Source organism: Physeter macrocephalus, chromosome 7 (genome assembly GCF_002837175.3).
Source record: "Physeter macrocephalus isolate SW-GA chromosome 7, ASM283717v5, whole genome shotgun sequence".
Classification (NCBI taxonomy): Eukaryota; Metazoa; Chordata; class Mammalia; order Artiodactyla; family Physeteridae; genus Physeter; species Physeter macrocephalus.
Window position 1 is genome coordinate 48,517,904 of NC_041220.1, and position 15,653 is coordinate 48,533,556.

Genomic DNA, 15,653 nt, shown 5'->3' on the forward strand with positions numbered 1-15,653 from the left:
AAAATCTTAAAATTTGTATGGAGACACAAAAGACTCTGAATAGCCAAAGCGGCCTTGAGAGAAGAAAACAGAGCTGGAGGGATCAGACTCCCTGACTTCAGAATATACTACAAAGCTATAGTAACCAAGACAATATGGTACTGGCAGAAAAAGAGAAATATAGATCAATGGAACAGGATAGAAAGTCCAGAGATAAACCCATGCACCTGTGGTCAACTAATCTATGACAAAGGAGGCAAGGATATACAATGGAGAAAAGACAGTCTCTTCAATTAGTGGTGCTGGGAAAACTGGACAGCTACATATAAAAGAATGAAATTAGAAACCTCCCTAACACCATACACAAAAATAAATTCAAAATGGATTAAAGACCTAAATGTAAGACCAGACACTTTAAAACTCTTAGAGCAAAACATAGGAAGAACACTCTTTAACATAAATCACAGCAAGATCTTTTTTGATCCACTTCCTAGAGTGATGAAAATAAAAACAATAATAAACAAATGGGATCTAATGAAAGTTAAAAACTTTCGCACAGCAAAGGAAACTACAAACAAGACGAAAAGACAACCCTCAGAATGGGAGAAAATATTTGCAAACGCATCAACGGACAAAGGAGTAATCTCCAAAATATATAAACAGCTCATGCAGCTCAGTATTAAAACAAACAACCCAATCCAAAAATGGGCAGAAGAATTAAATAGACATTTCTCCAAAGATGACATACAGATGGCCAAGAAGCACATGAAAAGCTGCTCAACATCACTAATTGTTAGAGAAATGCAAATCAAAACTACAATGAGATATCACCTCACATCAGTTAGAATGGCTATCATCAAAAAGACAAGAAATAACAAGTGTTGGAGATGATGTAAAGAAAAGGGAACCCTCATACACTGTAGGTGGGAATGTAAGTTGGTGCAGCCACTATGGAAAACAGTACGGAGATTCCTCAAAAAGTTAAAAACAGAACTACCACAGTCTAGCAATTCTACTTTTGGGTATATATCCAAAGGAAATGAAATCTTTATCTCAAAGAGATACCTGTACTCCCATGTTCACTGCAGCATTATTCACAATAGTCAAGGTAAGGAAACAACCTACATGTCCAACAAATAAATGGATAAATAAACTGTGATATATATGTATATGTATGTATACATATGTATACACACACACATATACATACAACTCAACCATAAAAAGGAATGAAATTGGGTCATTTGTAGAGACGTGGATGGATCTAGAGACTGTCATACAGAGTGAAGTAAGTCAGAAAGAGAAAAACAAATATCATATATTAACGCATATATGTAGAACCTAGTAAAATGGTACAGATGAACTGGTTTGTAGAGCAGAAATTGAGACACATATGTAGAGAACAAACGTATGGATACCAAGAGGGGAAAGTGGCAGGTGGGGGAGGTGGTGGTGGTCTGATGAATTGGGAGACTGGATTGACATATATACACTAATATGTATAAAATGAATAACTAATAAGAACCTGCTGTATAAAAAAAAATTGAAAAATTAAAAGAAAAAGAATTCCGCTAAAGTTGCAGAATACAAAATTTATACATAGAAATCTCTTGCATTTCTACAGACTAACAATGAAAGATCAGAAAGAAAAGTTAAGGAAACAATCCCATTTACCATAACATCCAAAGAATAAAATAACTAGGAATAAACCTACCTAAGGAAGCAAAAGATCTGTACTCCAAAAACTTTAAGACACTAATGAAAGAAATGGAAGATGACACAAACAGATGTAAAGATATATCCTGTTCTTGGACTGGAAGAATCAATATTGTCAAAATGAGTATACTATCCAAGGAAATTTACAGATTCAGTGCAATCCCTATCAAATTACACATTTTTACACATTTTTCACAAAATTAGAAATTTTTTTTTTTAGAAGATGTTGGGGGTAGGAGTTTATTAATTAATTAATTTATTTTTGCTGTGTTGGGTCTTCATTTCTGTGCGAGGGCTGTCTCTAGTTGTTGCAAGCGGGGGCCGTTCTCCATCGCGGTGCACGGTCCTCTCACTATCACGGCCTCTTGTTGCGGAGCACAGGCTCCAGACGCGCAGGCTCAGTAGTTGTGGCTCATGGGCCTAGCTGCTCCGCGGCATGTGGGATCCTCCCAGACCAGGGCTCGAACCCCTGTCCCCTGAATTAGCAGGCAGATTCTCAACCACTGTGCCACCAGGGAAGCCACAAAACAATTTTTTTTTTAATTTGTATGGTAACAACGAAGACCCCAAATAGCCAAAGCAATTCTCAGAAAGAAAAATGCCACTGGAGGAGTCAGGCTCCCTGACTTCAGACTATACTAGAAAGCTACAGTAATCAAAACAGTATGGTACTGGCACAAAAACAAATACAGATCAATTGAACAAGACAGAAAGCCTGTTGGGCATATAAAAGTTATGTTTATACTACACCATAGTCTATTAATTATGTAATAGCATTATGTCTAAAAAATTATGTAGATAACTTAATTAAAAAATACTTTTTTGTGAAAAAATGCTAACCATCATCTGATCTTTCAGAGACTCATAGTAGTAAAATCAAAGATCACTGATTACAGATCACCATAACAAATATAATAATGAAAAAGTCTGAAATATTGCAAGAATTACCAAAATCTGATACAGAAACATTGAACAAATGCTGTTTAAAAATGGCATCAACAGACTTGCTCAATCCAGGGTTGCCATAAACCTAAATCTGTAAAGAATGCAGTAATGTGAAGCACAAAAAGAGGTGCAAAATAAAACAAGGCACACCTATAAATAGTTGTCAGCTCAAGGCAAATTCAAGTTTTCCTTCCTGGCACTTTCTTCCCAAATATTTTCCATCCGAGGTTAAATTCCCAGATGCAGAACCTATTGATATGGAGGGCTGACTGTACTCAGAAGTCATCCACGTATGGAAACTGAAGCCATGGAGAAAGGATGAAATCATCCAGGGATAATGTGAACAGCAGAAGAGAAAGAGAAAAAAAGCCAAAAAGGTAAGAAGAATTAAGTAAGAGTGATGCTGCAGATAGAAGGAATGACTTTCCATGAGAAAGTCATCAACAGTGTTGACTACCACAGGGTTTAGATAAGGTTTAAAAAATGTCCATCTGATTTATCAATTGAGAAGTCACTCATTTTCTCAAAATATTGGAAGAAAAAGGAAATAAACCATTCAACTTGCTTTCTTAAGGACAAGAGAGATCTAATATTTCACACAGAAAGAAGCCAGCTGAAGAAAGAGTCTCTAAAAACTGATGAGGGCATATCAAATAATGATCAAAGGACACAAGCAGGAATGGAATGGAGACTCATTGCTGGAGCAAACTTGATAACTGAGATAATGTTAACTCTTTTCCCACAGGATTATTATACATTGTTAAGAGAATATTAATTAGCACAATCTCTACAGTGGTCACTTGGCACCATTTAGCAAAATGTTAATATTTTGTGTAACGTGTACATTATCTGACCTGACAATTCTATACCTAAAAATTTATCCTACAGATATACTTGTATTGGACAAAATGATATGTACAAGATTACTCATTACAGCACTGTTTGAAGCAGAAAAAGACTGGAAATAACCCAACTATCCATCAAGACACAACTTTAGTTATGGTATATCCAGACAAAGTTAAGTAGCTGTGAAAAAAAATTAGGATGCTCTCTATGTACTGATATGAAAATCTCCTGGATATAGTAGATAAATAAAGCAAAAAATAAAAGTGCAGAAAAATGTGAAGTTACTTTTTGTCTGTAAAAAGGGGGAAAACAGAATACTATATTTGTAGGGACTTCCCTTGTGGTGCAGTGGTTAAGAATCCACCTGCCAATGCAGGAGACATGGGTTCGATCCGTGGTCTGGGAAGATCCCACATGTCGCGGAACAACAAAGCCCGTGTGCCCCAACTACTGAAGCCCGTGCGCCTAGAGCTCGTGCTGCTCAACAATAGAAGCCAACGCAATGAGAAGCCCACAAACCTCAATGAAGAGTAGCCCCTGCTCGCCACAACTAGAGAAAGCGTGCGCAACGCAGCCAAAACTAAATAAACTTGTAAAAAAAAATACTTGTATTTCCTTGAATATAAATAAAGCATCTGGAGAGCTAAGACTCTAAGAACAGTGGTTACTTATGACTCTAAAGAACAGTGGTTACTTATGATGGAGAGGGCTCACACAGGAGAGATGGTGGACAAGAATATGACCTTACACTTTACATTTTCATGGCTTGTGAGCCATGAGAATATATTACCTACTCAAAAATTAAGCTCAAAAAACTTTCAACTTTTTTTCCAACACAGAAGTTAAGAGAATATTAAAAAAAAAGAGAGAATATAATAATGATGCTAATAAATTAAACTCAAGATTAAAAGCGACAGAAGTTTAAACAGTAGAGTTTAAGCTTCTGCTTCTATTTTCTCCACAAAGCAGCTGAGTAAATAAGGAGAAATGTGAGGGGTGAACACGGTATAAGGAGCTAGAAGAAAACGACATAGAAATAGAAGCTGTAGAGAATGGAATTGGGAACTTTAAAAATACATAATGAAAATACACTAGACATGACTAAGAATTCTACATATAAAAAGAAAAAAAAGAGATATATTGGTCCTGTTCAGTGAAACACACGCCACCTAGAACTGTGTCATCTTGTGGAAAGAGGAAATGGACAAGTCATCTTGTAAGATAATTTACTTAGGCACGTGAACAGCATGAAGGAACGCCAAAACAGACTAATCCCTGCTCCCCTCCTCTCAATACTCTTAGTCCCCGATATATTTCCAGAGCCTAGCACAACGCCTGGCACAGGATGACGCTCAAAAATTCAACTATTCATAAAATCATTAACTCTGGCCTTAAGGGAAATCAAGAAAGGAGTCCTTTGCTTCAAAGTCGGAACAACGGAACCTGTCGCATGGTTCTGCGCGCTATTTTCAACATGGAAAAGGAGTGTCAGATTCACCCAGGTGCAGACAGAAGAGAGAACAAGAGTCACCCTGACCGAGATGATATAGGCTTCGTTCCCTGCACCCTCCACCTCTCAAAATCCCGGATTCGTTCCCGGCCTCGGGAGTGTGGGGAAACGACTGGGGCCATGGTGCGGAGGGCCGAGGAGGAGGCCGCAAATCCTCAATTCGTCCAGCTACCCACGTTTCCCCCCTTAGATGGGTCGCCGCGGAGTGTTATGAGTGGTCACCTACCCTCGTGTGCGTCACACATATTGACAAACGGTTCACTAGAAGCTAACTCTCAAAACCACTGAGAGAAAAGTCAAGGGCCCACAAACCTACGCAGCGTCAAACGAAAACATTTCCGTGTCGGGCGTTCCCAGAATACTCTGCGTCTCACGGCGCGGGAGGGGCAGAGGGCGCGGGGAAAAAAAAAAAAGGTCCAATATTAATTCTGCGCCTGCGCAAAGTGTAGGTTAACGTTTGCTGCCGGCTAGAACTGCACATGCGCAAGTTGTGGGCTGAAGCTTCAAGTGGTTGAAGCGGGGGCTGCTTCTACGCTCTCAAGCTTTGGATCTAGCCAATTAAAGTTTTTGCTTTTTAATGCTGTTGCACAAATAATGACACATAAAAAAAGCCAAGAAGATGTATTAATAAAAGGTTTTTACCATTGTAAAGCAATTATACTCTAATAAAGATGTTAAAAAAGTTTTTATTATGGCCATATGTCTGCGGCATTCGATTGTCGATTTTATTCCAGTTCCAAAGACGAAAAAACACGAAGATTTTAAAAATGTGATTTCTTACCAGCAGATGGTGCCAGCGGCGGCGCGTTGAAGAAGCCTGAAAGTGAACAAACCCTCACTCGCTAACCTATTCGACTAACCCGCCGCAGTCGTTAAGTCCCCGGTGCCTTTATCTCGGTTTCAAATGGGCTCTCAGGCCACAGAGCCCTCCTCGCGAGAATTTACGAGATTAGACGCGAGAGGAGGAGCCGAAGTGCGACGCTGACAAATGACAGCTCTCAGGTAGTCTCTACTGTTTTACGCACATCTGGGGCCACAGAGCATGTGAGAAAAGGTGGGCTCAGCCCCTTTTGCCCACGCCCGCGTTTCTCATGCTTCCCACAGGCCTCACTCATAGGCTTCTTTGCAGCTTCCTGCGGGGATCCACTCCCACGGTAGCGCGCCATGGCCTCCGGGAGACGCTCCTCGAGAGGAGATGTGCGGGCAACTCCACCTCCCGGCACCCATCCGGCCTGGGATGTGGGCCTCCCCGTGGCGCGACAGCGACTGGGGATAACCAAGGAAGGGCTGACATGGAGGAGAGTTTTCTGTTCCCCGAGGACGTCCCGGATTCGGAGCCCGCAGTGACCCTCCAGGACCAGCTGCGGGAGCTGCAGCAGCGGCAGGAGGAGGAGGAGCGACGGGTGCTGCAGCGGCGGGAAGAGCGGCGGCAGCAGGAACTACGGAACGGCCGGCAGATGCACCCGGACCGTGTGCCAGCGCTGCTGACTGCTGGTGCTTCACCGGCGCGCCCTGCGTCTGCAGGTGAGTCGCGAGCAGTACCTGGAGCTGGTGACCGCCGCGCTGCGGAGACCCAAGCTCGCCCTGGTGCTGTACATGGTGGACCTGCTTGATCTGCCCGACGCCCTGCTGCCGCACCTGCCCGCGCCGGCGGGCCCCAAGCAGCTGATCTTGCTGGGAAAGAAGGTGAACCTGCTGCCCCTGGATACTCCCGGATACCGACAGCGGCTCCGGGAGCGACTGTGGAACGACTGTGCCCGCGCCGGGCTCCTGCCGCCCCCTGGCTACCGAAGGCCACAACACCCCAGCGGGGACCGGCCACGGGACTAGCAGGAGAAAGCGAATCCTTCGCCCAAGTCCAGCAGGATGGTCAGAGTCGTGCGGTTCATCAGCTCCAAGACTGGCTATGGAGTCGAAGAGTTGATCTCCGCGCTCCAGCGTTCCTGACGCTACCGCAGCGACGTCTACCTGGTTGGCGCCACCAACGCTGGCAAGTGCACTCTCTTCTACACGCTTCTGGAGTCTGATTACTGCATGGCCAAGGGCGCCGAAGCTATCGACCAGATGGTCTGGTGAGCCTTAGGGCGCCAGTCCCCATCGTTTTCTGAGACGTTGGAAGTCTGATCGTGGTTCAGGCACCTAATCCTATATCTTTCATTAATATCCACCAGGGGCTGGCTGGAGCCTTCACTTTAAAAATTATCTACCTACTTTGGTCACGTTTCTGTGTCAGTTTAGTGCTTGGAAATTCAGTATATGTTGTAGTAACTTTACAACAGAAATAATTAGAGTACTTCTATGTACCAGTCCCTCTTCTAGGCACTGTAGGTGAACCAGATGACAAAGTAGGTTCTGTTATCTTGGTGGTTTCCATCGTAGCTTTAGTTCTTTGTATATTTCTCCGGAAAATCCTTCTTTCACTTTCTACACCTAGCTCCACCCCTCACTTTCTCTTCATATCTTGAGTTTACTCATGAGATTACTATACAGATTTAACATTTGAATAATTCACTAATGCAATATGATGTGTGGCTTCGCTGAGAAGAAATGTCAAATATGTGGCTTTAAGAAACGTCTGTAGTAATTGCAAAATGGGTGCTTCTATGGCCCTGTTTGTCATAGAAGGCAAAACTAAATACGTCATTTGCTCCTTTGAAACCAGTATTTAACTTTGAAAAGCTGTTTTTCTCTGTAGAGAACTTTGGTTGACTTATACACACAGCGATTTTATACTGGTTGGTAGTTGTTCATTGTATAAATAAGTTCCTTCTTCCTTTCTTAAGGAAAATCAGTGAACGTGGCTTACAGTTGTGGCTTCCAACTTCCTTCCCGTTCACATTACTTCATTGGACAAGGCGGACACTGTATATCAGAAGCACGGGGGTCATACGTTACTCAAGGTGAGGCAACACGCTTTGATGGTTGTATAGTTAGGTTAACACACCCTGTAATAGTCCCACGGCCCTGCTAAAAAAGACTTTGTTGGACAGAACCAACTTTGTTACACCATCAGCTAGCTCTCCCCGACCTTGTTCATCTTGAGGATTTTGGCTATAAAGTGAGGTGGGCTCTTATAGAAAAGTGATGTTGAAATTGGACTGATCCTAGAATAGTGACAGAGCTGGGTTTTCTCTAGGTGACACTGTCCAATATTGTAGCACCATGTGCCTATTTAAATAAGTTAATTAAAATGAAATAAACTTTAAAATTTAGTTCTTCACTTGCACTAGCCACTTTTCAACTGCCCAACGGTCACATCATTGCAGAAAGTTGTACTGGATAATGTGAGTGAAGAGAAGTTACAGATTTTCTCACAACTGGGTGATGCTACTGGCATCTAGTGGGTGGAAGCCAGAGATGATGCTAAACATAACGCAATGCACAAGACAGCACCTCACAACACAGAATTATCAGGTCCAAAACGTGCGTAGTGCTGAGTTGAGAAGCCCTTGTATGAGTGGAAAAGCTCTCCTCCCAGGTTCTTAATCCCAGGCACTTAGAGGTTATCGTACCTCCTCTCTCCTGCTTTACTTGCTCCTTCCTTTGACCTGTTAAGCAGTGTGTTAAAATTTCTCTGATCTTTATTTTTAAAAAATATTTATTAATTAATTTATTTATTTATTTGGCTGCGCCGGGTCTTAGTTGTGGCACTTGGGATCTTCATTGCGGCATGCGTGTGGGATCTAGTCCCCTCACCAGGGATCAAACTTGGGCCCCCTGCATTGGGAGCACAGAGTCTTAACCATTGGACCACCAGGGAAGTCCCTCTCTAATCTTTAAAAAACAAAACAAAACTGTGTCCCGCTCATTCCTCCTCTTTACAATCAAGCTTACTCCTGCTCCTCACGTCCCATCTCTGCAGTCCCTGTTGTGCCCTTTCTATGCCACTGAAATTGTTCCAAGTTCACCAGAGACTGAATGGGGCCTGTTTACAGATCTTTAACCAGACATGGGTACACACTGTTGGCTAGTGTGTAGTGTATGACAGTTAAGATCTCTGGAGCCAGGCTGGGTCCAAATCCTGCTCTGCTCCACCACTTAACAAAGCTGTGTGACTTTAGGTAAGTTTCCTTTACCTCTCTCTGTTGTACCTACACCACGAGGTTGTGGAGAAGATCAAGTGCAAGGGGACTGTTGTCACTGCTACGTAAGTATTTGTGGTGATATAGATTATGGGACATACCTACTGCAAAAATAGTGGGTACGTCCAATGCAGAGGTGATTTACCATGAATTAATGCTCATACAACTGAAAATAAGTCAAAAGACAAAATACACACCTACCCTTCAACAAGGATAAAACCAACCTGACTTGGGAAGTAAATGCTTCTTTCTCTCTGGATTCCTAAGAAAGCCAGAGTGAAATTAAAACTCCATCGAAATAACTGCCTTAAAGTTAATACTCCAGAGACACGTGGGATTTGCAGGGTAGGGCTCCACCCCCATGCATCTGTGTAGTCTTCAGAGTGGACTCACTGATACTTCTCAAAACAACACTGAGGCTTCTCTCCCGGTGTAATACAAATGGTTTCTTGGGCTGCTCTGTGGCTCATCCTTGCCTTCTGGTTTTCTTACCTTCCAAGTCAAAGTCAATCCTGCCTCCTAATTATCACTGAGACCAGCCTCATCGTCCAAACTGTAATCTACTTTCTTTAGGCTGTTTTGAGATCCTTAGGTATTTTCCCAGCTCCCAGTTTTACTGCGTTCTGCCCGCCCTACCCCCCCACAACTGCAAAAATAGCGGGTATGTCCAATGCAGAGGTGATTTACCATGAATTAATGCTCATACAACTGAAAATAAGTCAAAACACAAAATACACACCCACCCTTCAACAAGGATAAAACCAACCTGACTTGGGAAGTAAATGCTTCTTTCTCTCTGGATTCCTAAGAAAGCCAGAGTGAAACTAAAACTCCATCGAAATAACTGCCTTAAAGTTAATACTCCAGAGACACGTGGGATTTGCAGGGTAGGGCTCCACCCCCATGCATCTGTGTAGTCTTCAGAGTGGACTCACTGATACTTCTCAAAACAACACTGAGGCTTCTCTCCCGGTGTAATACAAATGGTTTCTTGGGCTGCTCTGTGGCTCATCCTTGCCTTCTGGTTTTCTTACCTTCCAAGTCAAAGTCAATCCTGCCTCCTAATTATCACTGAGACCAGCCTCATCGTCCAAACTGTAATCTACTTTCTTTAGGCTGTTTTGAGATCCTTAGGTATTTTCCCAGCTCCCAGTTTTACTGCGTTCTGCCCGCCCTACCCCACCACAGCTGTAGTTCTCAACCAGGGTTGACTTTCACCTCAAGGGAACATTTGACAAAGACTGGAGGCATTTTTGGTTTTCACAACTTGCTGGATGCTGAGCAGAGGCTGCTAAAAATTGTGCAATGCACAGGACAGCCTCCCGAGACAAAGAATTATTTGGCCCAAAAGGTCAATAGTGCTGAGGTTGAGAAACCCTGCACTACGCAGATTTTTCCAAAATACAAAGCAGACCACAGTATTCTTTTTTGATTCTTTTCTCTTTCCTGCTTATAATTCCTTAGTCGTTCCACATTACTGAGAGAAGTCTAAACTGATAGCCTCATCACTAATGCACACACACACATAACATACTCTGCACAGTTAAACTACAGTTCTCTGAACTCATTATCCTTTTTCCAATTTCTGTGTCTGTACATGATACTAACCCAGGATACCTTTCCACTGAGTAACTTTTATCTGTTTTTCAAATTCTGCTCTTCATTAATGTTTTCCTTGACCAAACCACATTCATTACTTCCTTCACAATCACAGTACTTAGTAGATGCCTCTCATCACGTTTCTTACCTTGTAATTTATTTACTTGCTGTTTCCACCTTCTGATCTCCTCGGGGGTAGGGACCATATAGAACATATTGTAATAGCTGTCTTTGTGTCCTTAGTGCTAAACACAGAGAGATCTGTTAATAAACAGTAAATTATTATCCATTTACTTCCAATTCATGGAAACACCTGTAAACATAGAAGCTGAATCTTACCCATTATCCATGTACCCTTGAGAGGTGATGAGGCAGGGATTAATCTCTGCGTCCAGCCAGGCCTGTAAGAACTAAGGTATTTGTAAGGATGTTGCTTTAATTGCCCAAAATTATTGTCTAGAGCTTTATGGAGGACTGTAAAAAGTGTAAGCTAATAAAGCAAGATTCTGCTGTCTGGAGGTTACCACCAGATGGATGCCCGCATGGGGCCCTTGTCACTGGGATCTACAGGCTTCATCCCATCACAGAGCTCCCGGGTTTTTCATTTGACCTAGAAGTGACTTGAGGTTTTTTCAACAGTTGAATGTTTAAAAGGATTTTATTCTTGATACCTGTACAGTATTATCTTATCAGTGCCTTACTTAATATTAGAGTTATCAGGGGTTTAATTTGAACTTCCAAATATCTTCATCTCCTCCCAATGGAAGGTTCCAATGGGTGGAGAAGAAAGAATGGCAGGATTTCCTCCTCTTGTTGCTGAAGACATCACATTAGATGAAGGACTTGGGGAATCTGAAGCAGTGGCTGACATCAAGTTCTCCTCTGCAGGTAATTTTACACCAAGCACTTTTTTTTCTTTTTTAATTTGGCCGCACTGCGCGGCATGTGGGATCTTAGCTCTCTGACCAGGGATCGAACCCGCACCCCCTGTAATAGAAGTACGTAGTCTAATAACTGGACCGCCAGGGAGGTCCCTACACTAAGCACTTTTTAAAAGGTGAATAAAGTAGCCTTACTGACTTTTAGTGTATTTTTATACAGATGTGCCTTAACTGACATAAGCTGAATATTTTAAGGAATACATACTAGATTATTCATAAGATGTAACCTACTCTGAAAATAAATCTGTACCTTTTCACAAATGCATTGTATGCTTTTAAAAAATAGAGTGAAAGACAGCAGTAGCCTCCCTTGGGTTTCCATTTTGAGCTGTTTGGTGTTTTTAATAAGATGGTTGCTACGTAAGTATTTGTGGTGATGAAGATTATGGGACATCCTACTGCAAAAATAGCGGGTATGTCCAATGCAGAGGTGATTTACCATGAATTAATGCTCATACAACTGAAAATAAGTCAAAACACAAAATACACACCCACCCTTCAACAAGGATAAAACCAACCTGACTTGGGAAGTAAATGCTTCTTTCTCTCTGGATTCCTAAGAAAGCCAGAGTGAAACTAAAACTCCATCGAAATAACTGCCTTAAAGTTAATACTCCAGAGACACGTGGGATTTGCAGGGTAGGGCTCCACCCCCATGCATCTGTGTAGTCTTCAGAGTGGACTCACTGATACTTCTCAAAACAACACTGAGGCTTCTCTCCCGGTGTAATACAAATGGTTTCTTGGGCTGCTCTGTGGCTCATCCTTGCCTTCTGGTTTTCTTACCTTCCAAGTCAAAGTCAATCCTGCCTCCTAATTATCACTGAGACCAGCCTCATCGTCCAAACTGTAATCTACTTTCTTTAGGCTGTTTTGAGATCCTTAGGTATTTTCCCAGCTCCCAGTTTTACTGCGTTCTGCCCGCCCTACCCCACCACAGCTGTAGTTCTCAACCAGGGTTGACTTTCACCTCAAGGGAACATTTGACAAAGACTGGAGGCATTTTTGGTTTTCACAACTTGCTGGATGCTGAGCAGAGGCTGCTAAAAATTGTGCAATGCACAGGACAGCCTCCCGAGACAAAGAATTATTTGGCCCAAAAGGTCAATAGTGCTGAGGTTGAGAAACCCTGCACTACGCAGATTTTTCCAAAATACAAAGCAGACCACAGTATTCTTTTTTGATTCTTTTCTCTTTCCTGCTTATAATTCCTTAGTAGTTCCACATTACTGAGAGAAGTCTAAACTGATAGATAGCCTCATCACTAATGCACACACACACATAACATACTCTGCACAGTTAAACTACAGTTCTCTGAACTCATTATCCTTTTTCCAATTTCTGTGTCTGTACATGATACTAACCCAGGATACCTTTCCACTGAGTAACTTTTATCTGTTTTTCAAATTCTGCTCTTCATTAATGTTTTCCTTGACCAAACCACATTCATTACTTCCTTCACAATCACAGTACTTAGTAGATGCCTCTCATCACGTTTCTTACCTTGTAATTTATTTACTTGCTGTTTCCACCTTCTGATCTCCTCGGGGGTAGGGACCATATAGAACATATTGTAATAGCTGTCTTTGTGTCCTTAGTGCTAAACACAGAGAGATCTGTTAAATAAACAGTAAATTATTATCCATTTACTTCCAATTCATGGAAACACCTGTAAACATAGAAGCTGAATCTTACCCATTATCCATGTACCCTTGAGAGGTGATGAGGCAGGGATTAATCTCTGCGTCCAGCCAGGCCTGTAAGAACTAAGGTATTTGTAAGGATGTTGCTTTAATTGCCCAAAATTATTGTCTAGAGCTTTATGGAGGACTGTAAAAAGTGTAAGCTAATAAAGCAAGATTCTGCTGTCTGGAGGTTACCACCAGATGGATGCCCGCATGGGGCCCTTGTCACTGGGATCTACAGGCTTCATCCCATCACAGAGCTCCCGGGTTTTTCATTTGACCTAGAAGTGACTTGAGGTTTTTTCAACAGTTGAATGTTTAAAAGGATTTTATTCTTGATACCTGTACAGTATTATCTTATCAGTGCCTTACTTAATATTAGAGTTATCAGGGGTTTAATTTGAACTTCCAAATATCTTCATCTCCTCCCAATGGGAGGTTCCAATGGGTGGAGAAGAAAGAATGGCAGGATTTCCTCCTCTTGTTGCTGAAGACATCACATTAGATGAAGGACTTGGGGAATCTGAAGCAGTGGCTGACATCAAGTTCTCCTCTGCAGGTAATTTTACACCAAGCACTTTTTTTTCTTTTTTAATTTGGCCGCACTGCGCGGCATGTGGGATCTTAGCTCTCTGACCAGGGATCGAACCCGCACCCCCTGTAATAGAAGTACGTAGTCTAATAACTGGACCGCCAGGGAGGTCCCTACACTAAGCACTTTTTAAAAGGTGAATAAAGTAGCCTTACTGACTTTTAGTGTATTTTTATACAGATGTGCCTTAACTGACATAAGCTGAATATTTTAAGGAATACATACTAGATTATTCATAAGATGTAACCTACTCTGAAAATAAATCTGTATCTTTTCACAAATGCATTGTATGCTTTTAAAAAATAGAGTGAAAGACAGCAGTAGCCTCCCTTGGGTTTCCATTTTGAGCTGTTTGGTGTTTTTAATAAGATGGTTGCTAACACCATCTGTGTTCTGCCGATAAAGCAAGATTCTGCTGTCTGGAGGTTACCACCAGATGGATGCCCGCATGGGGCCCTTGTCACTGGGATCTACAGGCTTCATCCCATCACAGAGCTCCCGGGTTTTTCATTTGACCTAGAAGTGACTTGAGGTTTTTTCAACAGTTGAATGTTTAAAACGATTTTATTCTTTATACTTGTACAGTATTATCTTATCAGTGCCTTACTTAATATTAGAGTTATCAGGGGTTTAATTTGAACTTCCAAATATCTTCATCTCCTCCCAATGGGAGGTTCCAATGGGTGGAGAAGAAAGAATGGCAGGATTTCCTCCTCTTGTTGCTGAAGACATCACATTAGATGAAGGACTTGGGGAATCTGAAGCAGTGGCTGACATCAAGTTCTCCTCTGCAGGTAATTTTACACCAAGCACTTTTTTTTCTTTTTTAATTTGGCCGCACTGCGCGGCATGTGGGATCTTAGCTCTCTGACCAGGGATCGAACCCGCACCCCCTGTAATAGAAGTACGTAGTCTAATAACTGGACCGCCAGGGAGGTCCCTACACTAAGCACTTTTTAAAAGGTGAATAAAGTAGCCTTACTGACTTTTAGTGTATTTTTATACAGATGTGCCTTAACTGACATAAGCTGAATATTTTAAGGAATACATACTAGATTATTCATAAGATGTAACCTACTCTGAAAATAAATCTGTATCTTTTCACAAATGCATTGTATGCTTTTAAAAAATAGAGTGAAAGACAGCAGTAGCCTCCCTTGGGTTTCCATTTTGAGCTGTGTTTGGTGTTTTTAATAAGATGGTTGCTAACACCATCTGTGTTCTGCCGTGTTCTTGCATAGGCTGGGTAGCAGTAACGCCGCAGTTTAAGGACAAACTGCACCTCCGAGGCTACACACCTCAAGGAACAGTTCTGACGGTCCGGCGCCCACTCTTGCCACATGTAGTTAACATCAAAGGAGAGCGCATCCGGAAAAGCGTGGCCTATAAAACCAAAAAGCCTCCTGCCCTTGTGTACAATCTGCAGAAAAAGAAAAAAAGATAAATATATGAAGCTGACCTGTTCACATTGAAGATTAACAATACAGAACATACTGTATACATTGCATTGCATTAAATATTGCTATAATAAAGCCCTCCGCCACCCTTTTTAAGCTACCAAGGACCATGCCTCTTTTTAATGAATTGAGTTTGTAAACACAAGTTGTTTTTTGGTAGGGTATGTATATGTATCTATGGTTCAAATATACCTAAAATGGAGTTCTGCTACATTCAGGTTTCTCCCACTACTATTTTTTGAAACCAGATGGCATTTCTAATTTGGACGCTAGTTGAGAGAGCAGCTTAGCAGTTGGCATA

At 41.9% G+C, this 15,653-nt stretch overlaps 2 protein-coding genes and 1 pseudogene across 2 annotated transcripts in view; 2 read left to right on the forward strand and 1 right to left on the reverse strand.

Moving 5' to 3' along the window:
- The window catches only part of LOC114486568 (DNA-directed RNA polymerase II subunit RPB2-like), a 104,279-nt gene extending 98,283 nt beyond the window's left edge, over positions 1–5,996 (reverse strand). The window contains exon 1 of the mRNA XM_055085954.1: positions 5,778–5,996. The gene's annotated coding sequence lies outside the window, so the exon portion shown is untranslated. The remainder of the gene's footprint in view (positions 1–5,777) is intronic.
- A 10-nt stretch (positions 5,997–6,006) lies between these two features.
- On the forward strand, positions 6,007–11,885 carry LOC102991363 (nitric oxide-associated protein 1-like; annotated as a pseudogene).
- Positions 11,886–14,302: 2,417 nt separating this feature from the next.
- Positions 14,303–15,433, forward strand: LOC129391343 (nitric oxide-associated protein 1-like). Its single transcript, XM_055085955.1, has 2 exons — positions 14,303–14,689; positions 15,137–15,433. The coding sequence occupies exons 1-2, from the start codon at positions 14,575–14,577 to the stop codon at positions 15,337–15,339; spliced, it is 318 nt and encodes a 105-aa protein (XP_054941930.1). The 5' UTR covers positions 14,303–14,574; the 3' UTR covers positions 15,340–15,433.
- The last annotated feature ends 220 nt before the right edge of the window (positions 15,434–15,653 follow it).

Coding starts and splice junctions, on each gene's coding strand:
- LOC129391343 (XM_055085955.1), top strand. CDS start 14,575: ATGGGTGGAGAAGAAAGAATGGCAGGATTTCCTCCTCTTGTTGCTGAA. Junction 14,690..15,136: donor CATCAAGTTCTCCTCTGCAG/GTAATTTTACAC, acceptor GTTCTTGCATAG/GCTGGGTAGCAGTAACGCCG.